Here is a 24361-nt window from a genome sequence, read left to right on the forward strand (position 1 = left end):
GCACGTCATGTTGTTGGAAAGTGCTTCTTTTGCTTGTGACATGAGCCAAGGGTCTGCCAGTTGATGGAAGAATCAGGACAGCTCAGAGTACCTGGCATTCACCTGCATGATGTAATCACTTCCAATTCCTAAATGTCACGGCCGTGGTGAAATGAGATTGTATGGGCACATAGGTTGCATTGCTGAGGCCTTGGCAAGCCAGCCACCCTTATGATGATGATTCCTCCCCTGCTGATGGTCTTCCCTTTGGAAAAGGGATCAACTGGTTGGCCCTCACTGACCTCCTGTATATTGGCTGATGGGACACGTGAGTGTGCGTGCGTCTATCTGAAGCTAGCTCACAGTGGGGATGGACCCACAGCACAAAACTGCTCCCAATGTGGCATTAAGCTGACCATATCACTCAAGAGGTAACTGGATGGCTGATGTGGGAAACATCACTGGCACAGTGGGGGAGGGCTAGGGAGTCCCTGGCCAAAGACCGCCCTAAGTGGAGGAAGTGCATCCGGGAGGGCGCTGAACACCTAGAGTCTCATCACTGAGAGCATGCAGAAAGCAAGCGCAGGCAGCGGAAGGAGCGTGCGGCAAACCAGTCCCACCCACCCTTTCCCTCAACCACTGTCTGTCCCACCTGTGACACAGACTGTAATTCCCGTATTGGACTGTTCAGTCACCTGAGAATGCACTGAGTGGAAGCAAGTCTTCCTCGATTCCGAGGGACTGCCGATGATGACGACGGATGAAAGCAGAACCGGACTTTTTTCAGAAGTTGAGGGGCCTTCTCTGTATTTCCAGAATTTTATGTTTATTGCTAACACCCCTCACACTATTGACAAAGAAAAGAGGTTTCGCACAAAGAAAATCCAGCATCAGATGGAAGATAGTCACACATCACTTTAATGATTTCCTCAATTCCATCTATACGTGATTGACACAAAACTACAAACATGATGACGGCTGACATAAGGGAATACCTGTTGGCATTGCTTCTTCATAAACTAATTGCACAGGAAGTAAATCACAGGTTAACACCATGCCCAGTTTGGCTACACACCAATCAATAGCACAAGAATTAGATCTGTAAGCACCCACCAGAAAATTGCCTAAAAAACTCTTTATATCAAATGCATAAAAAACTATCAAATGAAGATAGTAAAATATCATTTAAAGGTAAATACAATTCAATAAATGTTTTGTTTTTAAAACAGGGATTGCACATTATCAGCAACACATCCTATGTTCATACACGTCACCCACGAAATCGAGGTGTGATGGACACAATACATGATGTGAGAAAATACAGAGCAGAAGGTTTTGATGGCCAATAGGCTCTGGCCATAGTTACAGAAAGAAGTTGTCAATAAGTTTCTATAGACTGCAATAAAGATCAATCACGACTGTACAGTCCAGCAAAAGCCAAACTTGAGGCGTCTCCTAGGTCGAATATTCAAATTCCATGGTCCACCTGGAAATCCACCTCCAATCATAGGGAATGTCCAAGGGAGAGTATTTGGACGTTCAATCTTTGACTTCACAGGGATTTGTCACATTAAAGATCGGAGCATCCAACTTGGTTTTTCTAGGTTACACATTGGACAAAAAGGCACCCGTGCATCAGGTAGGGTTTAAACACATCTTGGACTGGCATGTCAGCTTCCAGATGGATAATCAGAAGATGTATGCTATAAGCCGCGGTAACAGTGTTTATATGTGGTAGCACAAGCCGATGCCGACTGCTGTGGGAAATGGAAACCTCACCCCACAACAGGACAGAATGCTCTTCGGGAAATAACAAGGGTCATTATAGGGGCAGTGCAGGGGGAGCTCTCTATTGCATCCAAGCAAAGCTATACCCGATGCTGCCACACAGTCCAAAGACTAAAAGACCCGTTTGTCAGCACCATCAACCCTTAATAATAAAACAAGGTTTATTCAGAAGCCATTAAGCATCATGGGGCAGGGCTGGAGGTGCAATTGGCTGTTGCTTTATTAAAGGTGACCTTGTTGAGTGGCACTTTCTGTAGTCAGTGCTACAATCCACCTCACTGTCCCTGGGCTAGGGATTGAGGGCTGGGGGTCCTGTTCCACATTCAGTGACACCCGCCGCCTGCCTCGCACACCACATACATGTGCAAGGGATTTTTTAAACTCAGCTCTATCCTGATACTCAATCTTGGAGACAAACTGAAGCATGGTTTTCACACCAGGAGAAAAAGGACATTAATTTCCCTCACCCCAAAATGCACAGTGGAAAACAGTCAACATATATGATCAATGATTCCCCCTCCCCATGAATATATTAAGTAAAGATCATGCTTCTTGTTTGCAATTTTTATCATTCAAGTATATCATCATCAGCCGCTACTTTAGCTACCCCATGACAGCTTAATTTTCAGATTTTTTTATGATCCAACAACCCACTATCCACATTTCCTTCACTATAAAACTGACCTCTCTATACACTGTCCCATCAAACACTCCCCGGACAGGTACAGCACGGTGTTAGATAGAGTAAAGCCCCCTCTACACTGTCCCATCAAACACTCCCAGGGCAGGTACAGCACGGGTTAGATACAGAGTAAAGCTCCCTCTACACTGTCCCATCAAACACTCCCAGGGCAGGTACAGCACGGTGTTAGATACAGAGTAAAGCTCCCTCTACACTGTCCCATCAAACACTCCCAGGGCAGGTACAGCACGGGTTAGATACAGAGTAAAACTCCCTCTTGTGGTCGAATAATGTATTGCAGCTCTAACCCCAGAAGAGCCCCCTCCACTGCACAAATGTGACAATTCCATTTTATGTAACAGCAGCCAATGGCATCTGTAAGCAGGACAGAATTCTGTGCCATGTCAGGGGCTAGAGACTGTCGAAACCCTTACAGCCAGCAGAAAGGTCAGTGCCTGCATCTCAGATTGATTTTTTTATTCAATGAAAATATATAATCTTAAACATGTAAATATGTTCCCACAAGCTGGATTATTTAAAGAAGCATTCCCAAACTAAAGGTGCAGCGGGGGGAGGGAAAGGGTGGAGACTGGGCCCCCGAGCTCAGTCTGAGCATCCAGCCTAGACCAGCAGACAACAATGGACAGGTGTAGCAGAGAGAGAGCCAACACATTACTGGGGCTGGAAGTCACTTCCCAGACGCTCCATTTCATCCAGAAAGAAGTCCATGTCATCCCGGTTGACCTGTGGGTTGATGAGGACCTGTCGAAAGAAGTTAACATGGGTCCCATGCTGCTGGTAGCCGACCATCAAGCTGCCTTGCTTCATCATCCGCTCCTTGATAAATGGAGCCACCTAAACGCAACAGAACATGGTCAGCAAGGAATGGATAGGTTAACTGGGTATAACCACCTTTCGGAAGGTTTCCCATCCGCCTGTTCACCCCCTGAAGGTGCAGACTCTTGCTGGGGTGCAATAACTCATTCAAATAGCCACTCTGCAGGACGTTCAGGGGCAGAACATCGATCGTGGGGGGCATCACAGCCAAGCCCGATTGTGTCCTTGCCCAACATCCCTACGCTGCCCCAACTGAGATGATGTAACTCAGCACAGCCCAGTGATTGCTCTCCCCTCCATGGTCCGTCTCGATTGACTCCGTGCCACATCCAATAGTGCATTTACCCACCGAGCCATCTGGAAACTACCAACTGATCAGGATAGAATGCTTTCAACTTAAGCAGCTTGGTGCAATGAGATGAACCTCTCTTCTTTTTGCCAAGCTCCAGGAGTTGAAGCTAGACATTGTCAAATGAAACAGCCAGTGCTTATTTGCTGGTTTATAAAAAAGTCGTTAGCAGCACGGCTAGGAGGGTCTCCACAGGAACCAGACTCAGCACAGCGCAATGCTCATTAGTTAGCAAGGCTGAATTCCAAGCTGCCTTTACTCATGGAATCATCAGGGAGGTCATGTTTTAGTTCTGAAGCAGGTTAACATCCAACTTCAAATAGTTCTGGAGTAGAGAGTCTGCAACCGTGGATCTTTAATGAATATCCCACTTATATTACAGCAGTTTCCCTGGAATGGACGATGCAAATATGAAGTTACATTTTAAAACTGAATGCAAAGATAAATGCATGAGGTTGCGGGGGGGGGGGGGGGGGGCGGGGGGTTCTCATTTGACTTTAGCTACGGGCAGGCCGAGCGTCCAGTCCAAATGTTCAGACCTAGCCCCGAGGTCAGACAGATCAGCGGTCGGAATAATAGAGCAGCAAACCCAACTGCTGAGCAACTGCGTGACCCACGCGTGCTCTCCCAAAGCACGATCAAGGCAAAACACGGTTTCTCCAGATTGCGGAGATCCTTCTCCTGGGATAGTGAGCACATAGTCATCACCTCTCAGTCTCTTCCGCCAGTGCATGACCCAACCTTGTACACTCTACCCACTTATCTCCATCCTTCCACTGCCTCATCATTGTCAGATTCTCAAGTCATGAATGAACCCAAGTCCTTCCAATTAAGCATCAAGACCAAAGCCATTATCTTCAGCCCCCACCAGCACAACCGTCACTAATTCCACCCGCCTCACCGGCCATTGTCTCAGGTATCCAGTTTGACCCGGAGATGAGCTTTTGATCACATACCTTCTCCATCACAAAGATTGCCGTCTTCCATCTTAGTAACATTCCCAGCCTCCGTCTCTACTGCAACTCATGTGCTGCTGAAACCCTCATCCGTGCCCTGGTCACTCGACTATTCCAATGCTCTCCTGGTCGGCCTCCCACTCTCCATAAACCCAAGCTCATCCCAATCCCTGCTGCCTGAATCCTACTCACTAATCACCCCCATCGCCGTTAACTTACAGTGCCTCCCAATTCCCCAATGCTCCCAATTTGAACATCTCATGCATATGTTTGAATCTATTCATGGCCTCGCCCCCTCCATATCCAATATCTCCTCAGGATTAAACAGATCGCCCCGCTCCCCCCCGAACTCTGCATTCCTCCTAATTTGGCCTCTTCAGCATCCACCACCCTTCGTAAGAGGAAGACTGTGTCAAAATAGACAATTAATATAAAACCATTGCATTGTACTACCGAGCCCGAGTGTGAAAGGACAGTGTGATAACCCTCTGTACCCAGTCCCAGAGTGTGAAAGGACAGTGTGATAACCCACTGTACCCAGTCCCAGAGTGTGAAAGGACAGTGTGATAACCCACTGTACCCAGTCCTAGAGTGTGAAAGGACAGTGTGATAACCCACTGTACCCAGTCCCAGAGTGTGAAAGGACAGTGATAACCCACTGTACCCAGTCCCAGAGTGTGAAAGGACAGTGTGATAACCCACTGTACCCAGTCCCAGAGTGTGAAAGGACAGTGTGATAACCCAGTGTACCACCCAGTCCTAGAGTGTGAAAGGACAGTGATAACCCACTGTACCCAGTCCCAGAGTGTGAAAGGACAGTGTGATAACCCACTGTACCCAGTCCCAGAGTGTGAAAGGACAGTGTGATAACCCAGTGTACCACCCAGTCCTAGAGTGTGAAAGGACAGTGTGATAACCCAGTGTACCACCCAGTCCTAGAGTGTGAAAGGACAGTGTAATAACCCACTGTACCCAGTCCCTGAGTGTGAAAGGACAGTGTGATAACCCACTGTACCCAGTCCCAGAGTGTGAAAGGACAGTGTAATAACCCACTGTACCCAGTCCCAGAGTGTGAAAGGACAGTGTGATAACCCACTGTACCCAGTCCTAGAGTGAGAAAGGACAGTGATATAACCCACTGTACCCAGTCCGAGTGTGAAAGGACAGTGTGATAACCCACTGTACCCAGTCCCAGAGTGTGAAAGGACAGTGTGATAACCCACTATACCCAGTCCGAGTGTGAAAGGACAGGGTGATAACCCACTGTACCACCCAGTCCCAGAGTGTGAAAGGACAGTGTGATAACCCACTGTACCACCCAGTCCCAGAGTGTGAAAGGACAGTGTGATAACCCACTGTACCACCCAGTCCCAGAGTGTGAAAGGACAGTGTGATAACTCACTGTACCCAATCCCAGTGTGTGAAAGGACGTGTGATAACCCACTGCACGCAGTCGCAGAATGTGAAAGGACAGTGTGATAACTCACTGTATCCAGTCCCAGAGTGTGAAAGGACAGTGTGATAACCCACTGTACCCAGTCCCAGAGTGTGCAAGGACAGTGTGATAACCCACTGTACCCAGTCCCAGATTGGAACAGTAGCTATGTATCCCTTCAAGCCTGTTCTGCCATGCAATGGGACAATGGCTGATCTGAATCCAAACTCCATCCATCCATCATGGCTTCATAATCCCTTAATACCTTTGGCTAGCAAAAGCCCAGCAATCTCAGATTTAAAATTATTAATGTAACATCTATTGCTTTTTGTGGGAAAGTGTTCCACACTTCTACCGCCCTGTGCATGAAGAATTGTTTCCTAATTTCTCTCTGAATGGCCTGGCTCCGATTTTAAGGTTATGTCCCCTTGTCCTCGACTCCCCCACCAGCGGAAAAGTTTCCCTCCATCTACCCCATCAATTGCAGTATCAGCTGTGGCTCAGTGGCCCAGCATCGAAGCACTGACCACACTCGACCAGCTCCGCTGGGCAGGCCACATTTTCCGCATGCCCGACACGAGACTCCCAAAAGCAAGCGCTCGACTCAGAACTCCTACACGGCAAGCGAGCCCCAGGTGGGCAGAGGAAACGTTACAACTCAAAGCCTCCCTGATAAAGTGCAACATCCCCACTGACACCTGGGAGTCCCCGGCCAAAGACCGCCCTAAGTGGAGGAAGTGCATCCGGGAGGGTGCTGAGCACCTCGAGTCTCAACGCCGAGAGCATGCAGAAATCAAGCGCACGGAAGGAGCGTGCGGCAAACCAGTCCCACCCACCCCTTCCTTCAACGACTGTCTGTCCCACCTGTGATAGAGACTGTAATTCCCGCATTGGACTGTACAGTCACCTGAGAACTCATTTTGAGTGGAAGCAAGTCTTCCTCGATTTCAAGGGATTGCCTATGATGATAATGGAGTGGGGAGCACTCTCGCCTGAGTCAGAAGGTTGTGGGTTCGAGTCCCACTCCAGGAACTTAAGCTGACACTCCAGTGCAATACTGAGGGAGTGCTGCACTGTCGGAGATGCCGTCTTTCGGATGAGACGTTAAACCAAGGTCCCGTCTGCCCTCACAGGTGGATGTAAAAGATCCCATGGCACTATTTGGATGAAGAGCAGGGGAGTTCTCCCCAGTGTCCTGGCCAATATTTATCCCTCAATCAACATAACATAAAAACAGATTATCTGGGTCATTATCACATTGCTGTGTGTGGGAGCTTGCTGTGCACAAATTGGTGCGTTTCCCACATTACAACAGTGACTACACTCCAAAAGTACTTCATTGGCTGTAAAGCGCTTTGATAAGTCTAGTGGTTGTGAAAGGCGCTATATAAATGCAAGTCAGTCTTTCTTTTACTTTCAAAATCCTAAAAACCTCAACCAAATCACCCTTTAACCTTCCATATTCCAGGGAATACAAGCCTAGTTTATGTAATCTCTCCTCATTATTTAACCCTTGCAGCCCTGGTAACATTCTGATGACTCTGCGCTCCACTCCTTCCAAGGCCACTATTTCCTTCCTAAGGTGCAGTGCCCAGAATTGTACTCAGTACTCCAGATGTGGTCTAACCAGGGCTTTGTATAGCTGTAACAAAACTTCCTCCCCATTATATTCCGGCCCTCTAGATATAAAAACTAACATTCCATTCGCCTTTTTGAGTATTGTTTTGTACCTGACTGCTACATTTAGTGATCGGTGTATATGGACCCCCAAATCTCTTTGGATCTCCACTGTTCCAAGCTTTTCACCATTTAAATAATACTCGGATCGAACCTTTTTTGATCCAAAATGGATGACCTCACACTTACCTGCATTGAAATCCATCTGTCACAGATTTGCTCACTCACTTAATCTATCCATGTCTCTTTGTAGTTTTATACATCCATCTACAATACTTACTATGCCACCAATCTTTGTTTTTATCAGCAGACTTGGATATATGGCTCTCTGTTGTGTTATCCCAGTCATTAATAAAATATAATGAATAGTTGAGGCCCCAGCACAGCTCCTGGTGGGAATTACACAATACCAGGAGAAGGGGAGTCTGATTGTCCATTGTAACTAGTCAGTCCAGATCAATTCCAGAAAGAATAGCAAATTCTGTGGCCTCTCCTCTCTCTTTCGATTTCCACACCAAAAAAGACTTATTCACAGCTCAGTGAATTTTCTCTGAGCAGAGCAGTAGATTATAAATCATAGAAACATAGAAAATAGGTGCAGGAGCAGGCCATTCAGCCCTTCTAGCCTGCACCGCCATTCAATGAGTTCATGGCTGAACATGAAACTTCAGTACCCCCTTCCTGCTTTCTCGCCATAACCCTTGATCCCCCGAGTAGTAAGGACTTCATCTAACTCCCTTTTGAATATATTTAGTGAATTGGCCTCAACTACTTTCTGTGGTAGAGAATTCCACAGGTTCACCACTCTCTGGGTGAAGAAGTTTCTCCTCATCTCAGTCCGAAATGGCTTACCCCTTATCCTCAGACTGTGACCCCTGGTTCTGGACTTCCCCAACATTGGGAACATTCTTCCTGCATCTAACCTGTCTAAACCCGTCAGAATTTTAAACGTTTCCATGAGGTCCCCTCTCATTCTTCTGAACTCCAGTGAATACAAGCCCAGTTGATCCAGTCTTTCTTGATAGGTCAGTCCCGCCATCCCGGGAATCAGTCTGGTGAATCTTCGCTGCACTCCCTCAATAGCAAGAATGTCCTTCCTCAAGTTAGGAGACCAAAACTGTACACAATACTCCAGGTGTGGCCTCACCAAGGCCCTGTACAACTGTAGCAACACCTCCCTGCCCCTGTACTCAAATCCCCTCGCTATGAAGGCCAACATGCCATTTGCTTTCTTAACCGCCTGCTGTACCTGCATGCTAACCTTCAATGACTGATGTACCATGACACCCAGGTCTCGTTGCACCTTCCCTTTTCCTAATCTGTCACCATTCAGATAATAGTCTGTCTCTCTGTTTTTACCACCAAAGTGGATAACCTCACATTTATCCACATTATACTTCATCTGCCACGCATTTGCCCACTCACCTAACCTATCCAAGTCACTCTGTAGCCTCATAGCATCCTCCTCGCAGCTCACACTGCCACCCAACTTAGTGTCATCCGCAAATTTGGAGATACTGCATTTAATCCCCTCGTCTAAATCATTAATGTACAATGTAAACAGCTGGGGCCCCAGCACAGAACCTTGCGGCACCCCACTAGTCACTGCCTGCCATTCTGAAAAGTACCCGTTTACTCCTACTCTTTGCTTCCTGTCTGACAACCAGTTCTCAATCCACGTCAGCACACTACCCCCAATCCCATGTGCTTTAACTTTGCACATTAATCTCTTGTGTGGGACCTTGTCGAAAGCCTTCTGAAAGTCCAAATATACCACATCAACTGGTTCTCCCTTGTCCACTTTACTGGAAACATTCTCAAAAATTCCAGAAGATTTGTCAAGCATGATTTCCCTTTCACAAATCCATGCTGACTTGGACCTATCATGTCACCATTTTCCAGATGCACTGCTATGACATCCTTAATAATTGATTCCATCATTTTACCCACTACTGAGGTCAGGCTGACCGGTCTATAATTCCCTGTTTTCTCTCTCCCTCCTTTTTTAAAAAGTGGGGTTACATTGGCTACCCTCCACTCCATAGGAACTGATCCAGAGTCAATGGAATGTTGGAAAATGACTGTCAATGCATCCGCTATTTCCAAGGCCACCTCCTTAAGTACTCTGGGATGCAGTCCATCAGGCCCTGGGGATTTATCGGCCTTCAATCCCATCAATTTCCCCAACACAATTTCCCGACTAATAAAGATTTCCCTCAGTTCCCCCTCCTTACTCGACCCTCTGACCTTTTTTATATCCGGAAGGTTGTTTGTATCCTCCTTAGTGAATACCGAACCAAAGTACTTGTTCAATTGGTCTGCCATTTCTTTGTTCCCCGTTATGACTTCCCCTGATTCTGACTGCAGGGGACCTACGTTTGTCTTTACTAACCTTTTTCTCTTTACATATCTATAGAAACTTTTGCAATCCGCCTTAATGTTCCCTGCAAGCTTCTTCTCGTACTCCATTTTCCCTGCCCTAATCAAACCCTTTGTCCTCCTCTGCTGAGTTCTAAATTTCTCCCAGTCCCCAGGTTCACTGCTATTTCTGGCCAATTTGTATGCCACTTCCTTGGCTTTAATACTATCCCTGATTTCCCTTGATAGCCACGGTTGAGCCACCTTCCCTTTTTTATTTTTACGCCAGACAGGAATGTACAATTGTTGTAATTCATCCATGCGGTCTCTAAATGTCTGCCATTGCCCATCCACAGTCAACCCCCTAAGTATCATTCGCCAATCTATCCTAGCCAATTCACACCTCATACCTTCAAAGTTACCCTTCTTTAAGTTCTGGACCATGGTCTCTGAATTTACTGCTTCATTCTCCATCCTAATGCAGAATTCCACCATATTATGGTCACTCTTCCCCAAGGGGCCTCGCACAACGAGATTGCTAATTAATCCTCTCTCATTACACAACACCCAGTCTAAGATGGCCTCCCCCCTAGTTGGTTCCTCAACATATTGGTCTAGAAAACCATCCCTTATGCACTCCAGGAAATCCTCCTCCACCGTATTGCTTCCAGTTTGGCTAGCCCAATCTATGTGCATATTATAGTCACCCATTATAACTGCTACACCTTTATTGCATGCACCCCTAATTTCCTGTTTGATGCCCTCCCCAACATCCCTATTACTGTTTGGAAGTCTGTACACAACTCCCACTAACGTTTTTTGTCCTTTGGTATTCTGCAGCTCTACCCATATAGATTCCACATCATCCAAGCTAATGTCTTTCCTAACTATTGCATTAATCTCCTCTTTTACCAGCAATGCTACCCCACCTCCTTTTCCTTTTATTCTATCCTTCCTGAATGTTGAATACCCCTGGATGTTGAGTTCCCAGCCCTGATCATCCTGGAGCCACGTCTCCGTAATCCCAAATCACATCATATTTGTTAACATCTATTTGCACAGTTAATTCATCCACCTTATTGCGGATACTCCTTGCATTAAGACACAAACCCTTCAGGCTTGTTTTTTTAACACCCTCTGTCCTTTTAGAATTTTGCTGTACAGTGGCCCTTTTTGTTCTTTGCCTTGGGTTTCTCTGCCCTCCACTTTTCCTCATCTCCTTTCTGTCTTTTGCTTTTGCCTCCTTTTTGTTTCCCTCTGTCTCCCTGCATTGGTTCCTATCCCCCTGCCATATTAGTTTAAATCCTCCCCAACAGCACTAGCAAACACTCCCCCTTGGACATTGGTTCCGGTCCTGCCCAGGTGCAGACCGTCCGGTTTGTACTGGTCCCACCTCCCCCAGAACCAGTCCCAATGCCCCAGGAATTTGAATCCCTCCCTGCTGCACCACTGCTCAAGCCACGTATTCATCTGCGCTATCCTGCGAGCAGTGGTGCAGCTGAAGACAATTCTCAGCGCACCCTCACCTTTCCAAGGCTTTTCCAGAAGTCAGGGGTCTCCTCTTTACCTCGCAGGCTGGTTGGGATGTACCAGAAGCAGACATTGACATACTGAGGCTGCAACAGAGAGAAAGCAGTATTTACTCGTGAAGGACTCGAGCTTTCCTCCCTCAATCTTGTCTCCGAAATCATAAAATCAGGCTTCAAAAAAGCTGAGACAGCCCCCAAAAATGGGGAGAATTAAAAGATGGGCCAGAACATCAACCGAGGACAGGTTAAAAACAAGTATAGTCACACAAAGTGCACTGGGGCAGCGGCTTGTGGTGGGAGCTGCATGAATTCAGAGCTACCGCTGAGTCAAGGCTGACCCAAGGCGGAGGTCGGGGCAGAGGTGAGCAATGTTTGAGGTTGAAGTAGCCAGTCTTTGTTACTGGGGGCTCGACAAGGTGGATGCAGAGAGGATATTTCCACTCATAGGGGAAACTAGAACTCGGGGACACAGTCTCAGAAAAAGGGGCCGCCCATTTAAAACTGAGGTGAGGAGGAATTTCTTCTCTCTGAGGGTTGTAAATCTGTGGAATTCTCTGCCTCAGAGAGCTGTGGAGGCTGGGTCATTGAATATATATAAGACAGAGATAGATTTTTGAGCAATAAGGGAATAAAAGGGTTATGGGAAGCGGGCAGGGAAGTGGAGCTGAGTCCATGATCAGATCAGCCATGATTGTATTAAATGGCGGAGCAGGCTCGAGGGGCCAAATGGCCGACTCCTGCTCCTATTTAAAAAAAAATAACATGGTGCCAAATAGGACGGCAAGGTTACGAACAGTTTGGTTCAGGCCGAGACAGAGGCCGGCAGGGGTTTGGAATCGGATGAAACTGCGGAATTTGTTGCAGGGGTCTAAGATCGGCTGGAGGACACTCCAGTTGATTGGTGACTGGACGTCGAAGAAGCAGTCCGACAGCAGAGAGAGTGCACCGGATGTCATCCGCGTACACATGGAAGCTGACCCCATGTTGGCAGATGTCGTTGTTAAGTGACATCTGGGTCTTCAAAAGACCAACCAGACTCACCCACTCGAAAAACTACCACAGGAAGGACTCCCACTGCAACCCCATCGCTACAAGTGGTCGTCCGCATCTCTTCTCTCCAGCAGCACACCATGGGGCTGCTGCCCATTCTCTCAACACTGCCCTCTCCGCTCATTCCTCCCCCTCCACTACAGTTACTCTCAGGAAATCTCCCCTAGCCCTTCACCGTTCTCTGCCCCGAAATCCAGCTTCCATCACCTGCAGCAGCAACAGGAGGTCAGGGGCCTGGAGGGATGAGAGATGTGGCACTTTACTGAGCAAGAAAAGAACTTGTATTTATATAGCGCCTTTAACGTAGTGAAATGTCCCAAGGTGCTTCACAAGAGCATTAAGAGATAAAAAATGACATCGAGCCACACAAGTAGAAATTAGGGCAGGTGACCAAAAGCGTGGTCAGAGAGGGATGTTTTAACGAGCGTCTTGAAGGAGGAAAGAGAGGTAGAGAGGTTTAGGCAGGGAGTTCCAGAGCTTGGGGCCACCGATGGTGGAGCGATTATAATCAAGGATGCTCAGGAGGGCAGACATCCCGGGGGGTTGTGGGGCTGGAGGAGGTTAGAGAGATAGGGAGGGGCGTGGCCATGAAGGGATTTATAAACAAGGATGAGAATTTTGAAATCAAGGCGTTTCTTAACTGGGAGCCAATGTCGGTCAGCGTGCACAGGGGGTGATGCACCGAGTCCCACTCACCTGAGTTCGGACACAGGCAGCCGAGTTTTGGATCACCTCCAGTTTACATAGTGTAGAATGCGGGAGGCCAGCCAGGAGTGCATTGGAATAGTCAAGTCTGGAGGTAACAAAGGCAGGGATGAGGGCTTCAGCAGCAGATGAGCAGAGGCAGGGTCGGAGCCAGGCGATGTTACGGAGGTGGAAATAGGCGGCCTTAGTTATGCTGCAGATATGTGGTCGAAAGTTCATTTCAGGGTCAAATATAACACCAAGCTTGCGAACAGTGTGGTTCAGCCTCAGACAGGAGTTGGGGAAAGGGACAGAGAGAGAAGGCAGAAAGGGGAGGCGAGGAGATAATGGGAGAGGCAAGGATTTTCATCCAGAGGTGGATAATTGGACAAGATGCTCAATTACAAATTAAATTGGGGGAAGGGACACATTGTGGGACTGGATGCGGTTTGGAGTGTGGGGGGGGGGGGGATTACATTTTTCTGTCACTTTACCTCCATCAGTAGTTGAAAACCTTCTCTTTGCTTCATCTCATTGACCAAATACCTGGAAAATTTAAAACCACAAACAGAAAGTTATTAATACACAAAACACAGACTTGGAATCACTTCTTACAGCCAGCAAGTAGGGGGAGGAGGACACAACAAACAAAAGCTCGCATGCGGGGTGGTGGGAGTGGGGGAGGGGCTGCAGCCTGCTCATTACAGTTAACACACCCAAATACGGAGCTGTGTAGGAAACCAGGCCTCGTGCAGACGGTAGCACAGTGGTGACGTTACTGGACTAGGAATCCCGAGGCCTGTACTGATGATCTAGAGACATGAGTTCAAATCCCACCACGGCAGCTGGGGAATTTAAATTCAGTTAATTAAGTAAATCTGGAATAAAAAGCTAGCACCAGTAATGGTGACCACCAAGCTATCGGAATGTCGTAAAAACCCAACCAGTTCACTAATGCCCTTTCAGGAAGGAAACCTACCGTCCTTACTCCTTACCCAGTCTGGCCTACATGTGACTCCACAGCAATGTGGATGACACTTAACTACCATTGCCATCAAGCCAGGCGACCAACCCTGGTTCAATGAAGAGCATGCCAGGAGCAGGACCAGGCGTACTTGAAAATGAGGTGCCAACCTGGGGAAGCTGCAACACAGGACAACATGCATGCTAAACCGTGAAAGCAGCACGCTATAGACAGAGCTAAGTGATCCCACAATCAACGGATCAGATCAAAGCTCTGAAGTCCTGTCGTGAATGGTGGTGGACCATGAAACAAAGGAGGTTTAATGAACATCAACCTCCCTCAACGATGGCAAAGCAAAAGACAAGGCTGAAGTGTTTGCAACTATCTTCAGCCAGAAGTGCCGAGTGGATGATCTATATCGGCCTCCTCCTGAGGTCCCCACCATTACAGAAGCCAGTCTTCAGCCAATTCGATTCACTCCACGTGATATCAAGAAATGGCTGAATGGATACAGCAAAGGCTATGGACCCCGACAACATCCCGGCTGTCATGCTGAAGACGTGCTCCAGAACTAGCCGCACCTCTAACCAAGCTGTTCTAGTACAGCTACAACACTGGCATCTACCCAACAATGTGGAAAACTGCCCAGGTATGTCCTGTCTACAAAAAGCAGGACAAATCCAATCCGGCCAATTACCGTCCCATCAGTCTGCTCTCAATCATCAGCAAAGTGATGGATGGTGTTGTCGACAGTGCTATCAAGCGGCACTTACTCACCAATAACCTGCTCACCGAGGCTTAGTCTGGGGTCTGCCAGGACCACTCGGCTCCAGACCTCATTACAGCCTTGGTCCAAACATGGACAAAAGAACTGAATTCCAGAGATGAGGTGAGAGTGACTGCTCTTGACATCAAAGCAGCATTTGACCAAGTGTGGCATCAGGGAGCCCGAGTAAAACTGAAGTCAATGGGAATCAGGGGGAAAACTCTCCACTGGCTGGAGTCATACCTGGAACAAAGGAAGATGGTTGTGTTGGTTGGAGGCCAATCATCTCAGCCCCAGGACATCACTGCAGGAGTTCCTCAGGGCAGTGTCCTAGGCCCAACCATCTTCAGCTGCTCCATCAATGACCTTCCCTCCATCATAAGGTCAGAAGTGGGATGTTCGCTGATGATTGCACAGTGTTCAGTTCCATTGGCAACTGCTCAGATAATGGAGCAGTCCATGCCCGCATGTAGCAAGACCTGGACAACATTCAGGCTTGGGCTGATAAGTGGCAAGTAACATTCGCGCCACACAAGTACCAAGGCTTCTTCGGCAGCACCTCCCAAACCCGCGACCTCTACCACCTAGAAGGACAAGGGCAACAGGCGCATGGGAACACCATCACCTCCACGTTCCCCTCTGAGTCACACACAATCCCGACTTGGAAATATATCGGCCGTTCCTTCATCGTCGCTGGGTCACAATCCTGGAACTCCCTCCCGAACAGCACTGTGGGAGCACCTTCACCACATGGACTGCAGCGGTTCAAGGCGGCTCACCACCACCTTTGCAAGGGCAGTTAGGGGTGGGCAATAAATACTGGCCTGGCCAGCGACGCACACATTCCATGAACGAATAAAATAACATCCTCAAAGAGAAAACGGTCCATTGTGTGCACTGAAGCAAAGGGTCAGGAGGAATGTCACGCAATGGTGAAGGGATAGAATTCTAGCCGACAGTACTTCACGATCTCTCTCCGCCCCAACACCTGCTGCTAGAAATATGCTGCTCCCTCCTACGCTCACACCAAGTCGGGAAACGCTACTCGAAGGCAGCGATTCACGGTGCACGGGATAGCCTCGCCACAAGACACCAGCTTTGGACAAGACGAACAAGGCATGTAGAATGAACGGAACTGGACTTCAGGTGAATGGACAGAGGGAGCAAGGAGAAAGAGCTTCTGTGGCATCCAGTAATTTGGGAAGGGGAGGGAGAGGGAGGGGGGGGAGGAGGGAGAGAGAAAGAATGAGAGCGAGAAAGAAAGAGCGAGAGCGAGAATGAGAGAGAGCGAGAAAGAAAGAGCGAGAAAGAAAGAGCGAGAAAGAAAGAGCGAGAAAGAAAGAGCGAGAAAGAAAGAGCGAGAAAGAAAGAGCGAGAAAGAAAGAGCGAGAAAGAAAGAGCGAGAAAGAAAGAGCGAGAAAGAAAGAGCGAGAAAGAAAGAGCGAGAAAGAAAGAGCGAGAAAGAAAGAGCGAGAAAGAAAGAGCGAGAAAGAAAGAGCGAGAAAGAAAGAGCGAGAAAGAAAGAGCGAGAAAGAAAGGGGGAGGGGGAGGGGGAGATTGAGATTGAGATTGAGATTGGAGGGCAGAGAGAGGGAGAGAGAGCAGGGGAGGAGGGCAGAGAGAGGGGGAGGAGGGGAGATGGTGAAGAGAGAGATAAAATGAGAGCGAGCAAGTAGGAGAAGGAACAAAATAAAGAACGGACAAGAGAACAAGAAAGGCAAACATGCGTGCAATAAAGAGAACAAATGTGAGAGAGCCAAGTCAGCAGAGAATGGAAGGAGCGAAGGAGTGGCAGAGAAGTGTGATAGAACGTCTGACCAGGTCAATGTGTTTGTGCACAGAGGTGAAGCACAGAGGGCGGAAAGCGTGAAATCGGTCCCTGTACTCCTTGGGGGCGTTGCCAGTCATGCACAGACCCAGACGGACACAGACCTTCCCGAGCTGTACACGGGCAGGCACAAGGACAGAATCGGTGACACAATGTCATCAGATTACTCAGTACATCGGCCCCAGAAACCATTCAACTTTCAGACAAAAAAAAACAATGAAGATATTGGAACAGCAAGTCTTTTGCCAGAGAGAGGGGACAGGGAGAAGCCCTTGCACAGTGAAGCAATGCGGAGACGGACCAGTGCCCAGTGAACATGGAGGGAATGGGTAGTTAGTGTGAGACTCGAGTCACTGACAGCTGCTGGGGCGGCTGCCTTCTCCAGTGACCAAACCAGAAGAGAAAGTGGACGGCTCCTTTTTTGGAGGAGAATTTGGGTGAGGCTCAATTAAACTCTTATCGGGGATAGTATTAAAGCCAAGGAAGTGGCATACAAATTGGCCAGAAATAGCAGCGAACCCGGGGACTGGGAGAAATTTAGAACTCAGCAAGAGGCCAAAGGGTTTGATTAGGGCAGGGAAAATAGAGTACGAGGGGAAGCTTGCAGGGAACATGAAAATGGACTGCAAAAGCTTTTAGATATGTAAAGAGAAAAGGTTAGTAAAGACAAACGTAGGTCCCCTGCAGTCAGAATCAGGGGAAGTCATAACTGGGAACAAAGAAATGGCAGACCAATTGAACAAGTACTTTGGTTTGGTATTCACTAAGGAGGACACAAACAACCTTGCGGATATAAAAGGGGTCAGAGGGTCTAGTGAGAAGGAAGAACTGAGGGAAATCCTTATTTGTCGGGAAATTGTGTTGGGGAAATTGATGGGATTGAAGGCCGATAAATCCCCAGGGCCTGATGGTCTGCATCCCAGAGTACTTAAGGAGGTGGCCTTGGAAATAGCGGATGCATTGACAGTCATTTTCCAACATTCCATAGACTCTGGATCAGTTCCTATGGATTGGAGGATAGACATTGGAGTTTAGAAGGATGAGAGGGGATCTCATAGAAACATATAAGATTCTGATGGGACGGGACAGGTTAGATGCAGGAAGAATGTTCCCGATGTTGGGGAAGTCCAGAACCAGGGGACACAGTCTTAGGATAAGGGGTAGGCCATTTAGGACTGAGATGAGGAGAAACGTCTTCACTCAGAGAGTTGTTAACCTGTGGAATTCCCTGCCGCAGAGAGTTGTTGATGCCAGTTAATTGGATATACTCAAGAGGCAGTTAGATATGGCCCTTACGGCTTAGGGGATCAAGAGGTATGGAGAGAAAGCAGGAAAGGAGTACTGAGGGAATGATCAGCCATGATCTTATTGAATGGTGGTGCAGGCTCAAAGGGCCTACTCCTGTACCTATTTTCTATGTTTCTATGTAAGTTTACCATAGTTACGGACCATAAGCCCCGAACAGCAATCCTCCATCCAAAGTCCCCAGTTCCAACATTAGCTGCAGCCCGAATGCAGAGATGGGCTTTGATTTTGTCAGCATATACATATGATATTGAATACAGACGATCAGCTGATCACAGTCATGCTGATGCAATGTCCAGATTGCCTTCCCCATCACAAGTTACACCCGATAGGGAAGAAGTGTTTTATTTTTCATACATTGATGAACTGCCAGTCACAGCTGGGGAGATTGGTAGAGCAACCAAACGTGACCCAGTGATGTCAAAGGTGTATGATTATATTGCAAATGGCTGGTCAAACCAGGTAACAGACAAAGATATTCATCCATACTTTGTTCGTAGGAATGAATTATCAGTCGATAAAGATTGTATCATGTGGGGTGTAAGAGTGGTTATACCAAATAAATTTAGGTCCAAATTATTAGGAGACCTCCATGACCAGCACCTGGGAATGTGCTTGACCAAGAGTTTTGCACGCAGTTATTTATGGTGGCCAGGTCTTGATAAAGATATAGAGTACATCGTGAGTCAGTGTACAACATGTCAATCGGTAAGCAAGAAACCACCACCAGTACCATTACAGCCAGGAAATGGCCTCCCAGGGTGTGGCAAAGGCTACATGTAGATTTGGCTGAGCTAGAAGGACAGCAATTGTTCATTGTGATTGATAGACATTCGAAGTGGGTCGAGGTGTTTCCAATCTGGAAAACAACAAGTAAAACACTAGATAATTTGCGAAGATTGTTTTCTTCATATGGCCTCCTAGAAGAAATTGTGTCTGATAATGGGCCACAATTTTGTTCAGAAGAATTTGCACAGTTCATGAGCAGAAGCGGTGTGAAACATACCAAAGTTCCACTGTACCACCTTGATTCAAAATGGTGCAGCAGAGCGCACTGTACAAATTGTAAAACGTGCCCTAATCAAGCATATGTTGGATCCAAATCCAAGGAAACTGCAGTTGTTGTTGGACCACAAACTAGCAAATTTTTTAAATTACGTATCATAATACTCCTCATACAACTACTGGTAGACCACCAGCAGAGTTGTTTCTCAAATGACAGCCATGAACCAGGTTCTCATTGTTAAAGCCAAACTTGGCAGAGTCAGTAGAAGAGAAACAATTAAGACAGAAAGAGAATCATGTTGGAGATAGAGTAAGAGAGAAGTGTGAAATTGAATCAGAAGGTGACAGTGAAGAACCATCACCATAAATGGTTAAAGTGGTTACCAGGAAGAATAGTGACAATATGTCACCCTCGCACATATTTGGTCAAGATGTTTGATCATGGACAGGTTAGGTTTGTTCACATTGTTCATATTGTACCTACAGATGTGGAAGTAGTTGGAAGTTGGAATGATTCCATTATTTCTGGAGTCAAATAGTCCAATGAGTCAGATAGTCTTGTTACAAGTAGAGTACCAGTAGCAAATCCTACATCAGATGTACTAGAAACAAGTCCAAGAGAAAGTCAGAATTTAAGTCGGAGTCCGTGTCAGGCAGACAAACAGTCTGAAGTTGTCGAGTCCAAATGTAGATCAAGGTCAGCCCTTGGAGACAAACTCTCCTCAGGCTCAGCCTAGAATGAGCGAGCCTAAGTTCGACACCAAGTTTGGAAAGGTCTGTTCGAGAGCAAAGGTATCCTCTTCAAAACAGAAAGCTAGTGGTCAAGTTTGATTTGTAAATATGGAAAAATAAGACCATATATTTTGTTGTGTATACTATGCAAGTTATGTATGATGATTGTTTTGTTATGATTACTACTTCATTAAGGAGGGAGAAATGTTACATAGCTCTACCTAGTGCACAGCCGATGTAAATAATAAAAGGGTCATGTGACAGGGTCACGATGACAGGTTTTCTGCATTGAAGCCATCTTGTGTAGTGTGCTCGTTAGTGATGTCGTAAGAATATATCACACAGGGGAGTTCTCCCAATATTTATCCTTCAACCAACATCACTGGAGCAGATTATCTGGTCATTGCTGTTTGTGGGAGCTTGCTGTGCGCAAATTGGCTGCCGTGTTTCCTACATTACAACAGTGACTACACTTCAAAAAGTACTTCATTGGCTGTAAAGTGCTTTGGGACGTCCTGAGGTCGTGAAAGGTGCTATATAAATGCAAATTCTCTCTTCCTTTTCCACTTTATAATGTTGTTATTTTATGTTCCCAGCAAGAAGGCAGTAGGTGATTCCATCATGCTACGACCTTCAACTGAACATATTAAACTGTAGGGGAGTGGGGGGCAGAGTGAGGGAGGGGGCTGCAGTGTGGGGCTCAGGGAGGATGATGGGGGCATGATTCAGGCAGGGATGAGTCCACGTGCTCTCCTTCAGCTCCCCCGAGCGCTCAGTGGGTGTCACTGAGCCACATGGAGCACGAGGTCCCAGTGATATCAGCTGAAACATTTTCATTTACTCCAATTCATCAATGCCCTGCTCCAGAGACAGCACCTGCAGGGGAAATGGAAGATAAAGAACCACAAACTTCCAATGTGATGGTGAATTGGCAGGTGCCAGTGATCGGGGACGATCTGCCCTTTTGTCAGCCTAACCGTTTTCCAGCCATTCGAACTCAAGCAGCTAACGACAGCTCACCTTCAGTGTGAAGGTCCTCATGCCATTTGGAAGTTCCAATTTGTACCCACCATCTTGTCCTATTAACAGGTTTTAAAATGGATGTACGCTCGGGTGCATCCCCAAATGGACTCCGACCAATCAGAGCTAAATGACAACAACTTGTATTGATATAGCGCCTTTAACGTAGCTTCACAGGACCGTCAGCAAACTAGACACTGAACCACATAAGGCGATATTAGGGCAGGTGACCAAAAGTTCGGTCAAAGAGGAAGGTATTAAGGTGCCTCCTAAAGGAGGAGCGAGAGGGAGAGAGGCGGAGAGGTTTAGGCAGGGAGTTCCAGAGCTTGGGGCCCAGGCAACAGAAGGCATAGCCACCGATAGTTGAGCGATTATAATCAGAAATGCTCAAGAGGGCAGAATTGGAGGAGCACAGAGATCTCGGAGGGGTGTAGGGGCTGGAGGAGGCTAGAGATAGGGAGGGGTGTAGGGGCTGGAGGAGGTTACAGAAATCGGGAGGGGTGTAGGGGGCTGGAGGAGGTTACAGAAATAGGGAGGGTGTAGAGGCTGGAGGAGGTTACAGAGATAGGGAGGGGGTGAGGCAATGCAGGGATTTGAAATCATAGAAAAATTACATAACATATGAAATAGGAGCAGGAGTCGGCCATACGACCCCTCGAGCCTGCTCCGCCATTCAATGAGATCATGGCTGATCCGATCATGGACTCAGGTCAACTTCCCTGCCCGCTCCCATAACCCCTTATCGGTTAAGATACTGTCTATCTCGGTTTTAAATTTATTCAATGTCCCAGCTTCCACAGCTCTCTGAGGCAGCGAATTCCACAGATTTACAAACCTCAGAAGAAATTTCTCCTCATCTGTTTTAAATGGGCAGCCCCTCATTCTAAGACCATGCCCTCTAGTTCTAGTCTCCCCTATCAGTGGAAACATCCTCTCTGCATCCACCTTGTCAAGCCCCCTCATAATCTTATACGTTTCGATAAGATCACCTCTCATTCTTCTGAATTCCAATGAGTTGAGGCCCAACTTACTCAACTTTCCCTCATAAGTCAACCCCCTCATATCCAGAATCAACCGAGTGAACCTTCTCTGAACTGCCTCCAAAGCAAGAATATCCTTTCGTAAATATGGAAACCAAAACTGCACACAGTATTCCAGGTTTGGCCTCACCAACACCCTGTAAACTGTAACAAGACTTCTCTGCTTTTATACTCCATCCCTTTTGCAATAAAGGCCAAGATTCCATTGGCCTTCCTGATCACTTGCTGTACCTGCATACTAACCTTTTATGTTTCATGCACAAGTACTCCCAGGTCCCGCTGTACTGCAGCATTTTGCAATCTTTCTCCATTTAAATAATAACTTGCTCTTCGATTTTTTTCTGCCAAAGTGCATAACCTCACACTTTCTTACATTATACTCCATCTGCCAAATTTTTGCCCACTCACTTAGCCTGTCTGTGTCCTTTTGCAGATTTTTTTGTGCCCTCCTCACACACTGCTTTTCCTCCCATCTTTGTATCGTCAGCAAACCTGGCTATGTTACACTCGGTCCCTTCCTCCAAGTCGTTAATACAGATTGTAAATAGTTGGGGTCCCAGCACTGATCCCTGCGGCACCCCACTAGTTACTGATTGCCAACCCGAGAATGAACCATTTATCGCTGTTTTCTGTTAGTTAGCCAATCCTCTATCCATGCTAATATATTACCCCCAACTCCGTGAACGTTTATCTTGTGCAGTAACCTTTTATGTGGCACCTTGTCAAATGCCTTCTGGAAGTCCAAATACACCACATCCACGACACCTCGGGAGGCCATTCTGTCCGTGCTGGTCGAAAAAGAGCTCCCCGGCCTAATCCCACTTTCCAGCTCTCGGTCTGTAGCCCTATAGGTTACAGCACTTCATGTGCACATCCAAGTACTTTTTAAATGTGATGAGGGTTTCTGGCTCCATCACCCTTTCAGGCAGAGTTCCAGACCCCCACCACTCTCTGGATTCATTTTTTTCCCCCTCATCTCCCCTCGAATACTTCTATCAACTGCTTTAAATAAATACAAGGATTAGAATTTTAAAATCAATTGCTGGAATGGGAGCCAGTGTAGGTCAGCAAGTACAGGGGTGATGAGTGAACGGGATTTGGCACGTTAGGACACGGGCAGTAGAGTTGTGGATGAGCCTAGAGTTTGCAGAGAATGGAAAGTGGGAGGCCAGCCAGGAGAGCGTTGGAGTTAGGAGGTCTGAAACCAACCTGGCGCAGGCAAAGGCACGATCGATCCTTTCCTCCAGCCCTCGAGTACCGACAGCCTTCCACATCAGCCACAGCTTGAGGCAATCCACCTTCCGGCCACACTGCAGCGACTTGTCACCGGTGTCGTAACACACATTGTAGAACTTGTCCGGCTGGAAGAGGTAGTCAGCGTTGGCCGAGTGACACTTCTTCAGGAGGTCCTGGGAGTGGGAGAAAGAAAGAGAAAGAGGGAAAAAAAATGGAGAACAAAAAGAAAGAGAAAAAGGAGCGAAAGAGAAAAGAGAGAGAGAGACACACAAAATTCACAAAGGTTGGGCAAGAGACAGGGGCACAGCCACAGCACGGAGCCCCTTTCAGAGGCCTCTTGTGGAAGTGCATTAGTTATCAGCCAATTACTTGATTGAAGGAACTTAAATCATCAGCAAAGAACTCGACATGACCCACTACCCCGCTCCTACACGTCCACATGACAAAGAAATACAGCATGGCAAAGAAGATGGGTTAAACATTCCCCTGTATCACAGGGGCCAGGGCTCAACTTCAGCTCAGTCTGATGAGAAAGTCACCTCAGTCGGCTAGCTGTAGTGTCCCATGTTTTGGGGCTGAGAGCGCGCTGCAGCATCAAATGCAGTTGGAGCTGCTACAGGACGCTTGGACTGAGAATTAGACACAGTCACACAAGTGGAGGAAGGGCTTTTGAAAAACTGGGTTAGGGTACACTGTAATAACAGTGTAGAGGGAGTTTTACTCTGTATCTAACCCCATGCTGTACCTGCCCTGAGAGTGTTTGATGGGACAGTGTAGAGTGAGCTTTACTCTGTATCTAACCCCATGCTGTACCTGCCCTGAGAGTGTTTGATGGGACAGTGTAGAGTGAGCTTTACTCTGTATCTAACCCCATGCTGTACCTGCCCTGAGAGTGTTTGATGGGACAGTGTAGAGGGAGCTTTACTCTGTATCTAACCTGTGCTGTACCTGCCCTGGGAGTGTTTGATGGGGCAGTGTAGAGGGAGCTTTACTCTGTATCTAACCCTTGCTGTACCTGCCCTGGGAGTGTTTGATGGGGCAGTGTAGAGGGAGCTTTACTCTGTATCTAACCCGTGCTGGACCTGCCCTGGGAGTATTTGATGGGACAGTGTAGAAGGAGCTTTACTCTGTATCTAACCCA

At 47.3% G+C, this 24361-nt stretch overlaps 1 protein-coding gene across 3 annotated transcripts in view; it reads right to left on the bottom strand.

The window, feature by feature from the left end:
• Positions 1-889: 889 nt before the first annotated feature.
• The window catches only part of csad (cysteine sulfinic acid decarboxylase), a 138179-nt gene continuing 114707 nt past the window's right edge, over positions 890-24361 (bottom strand). For all 3 annotated transcript variants that reach the window (XM_070869368.1, XM_070869369.1, XM_070869367.1), the window contains exons 12-15: positions 23194-23393; positions 13819-13870; positions 11588-11677; positions 890-3304 (exon numbers count right to left, since the gene is read on the bottom strand). In XM_070869368.1, the coding sequence (XP_070725469.1) occupies positions 3122-3304; positions 11588-11677; positions 13819-13870; positions 23194-23393 (525 nt within the window). In that variant the 3' untranslated portion in view covers positions 890-3121. The remainder of the gene's footprint in view (positions 3305-11587; positions 11678-13818; positions 13871-23193; positions 23394-24361) is intronic.

The sequence above is a fragment of the Pristiophorus japonicus genome, chromosome X (assembly GCF_044704955.1).
Source record: "Pristiophorus japonicus isolate sPriJap1 chromosome X, sPriJap1.hap1, whole genome shotgun sequence".
In the NCBI taxonomy this organism is placed as follows: domain Eukaryota; kingdom Metazoa; phylum Chordata; class Chondrichthyes; family Pristiophoridae; genus Pristiophorus; species Pristiophorus japonicus.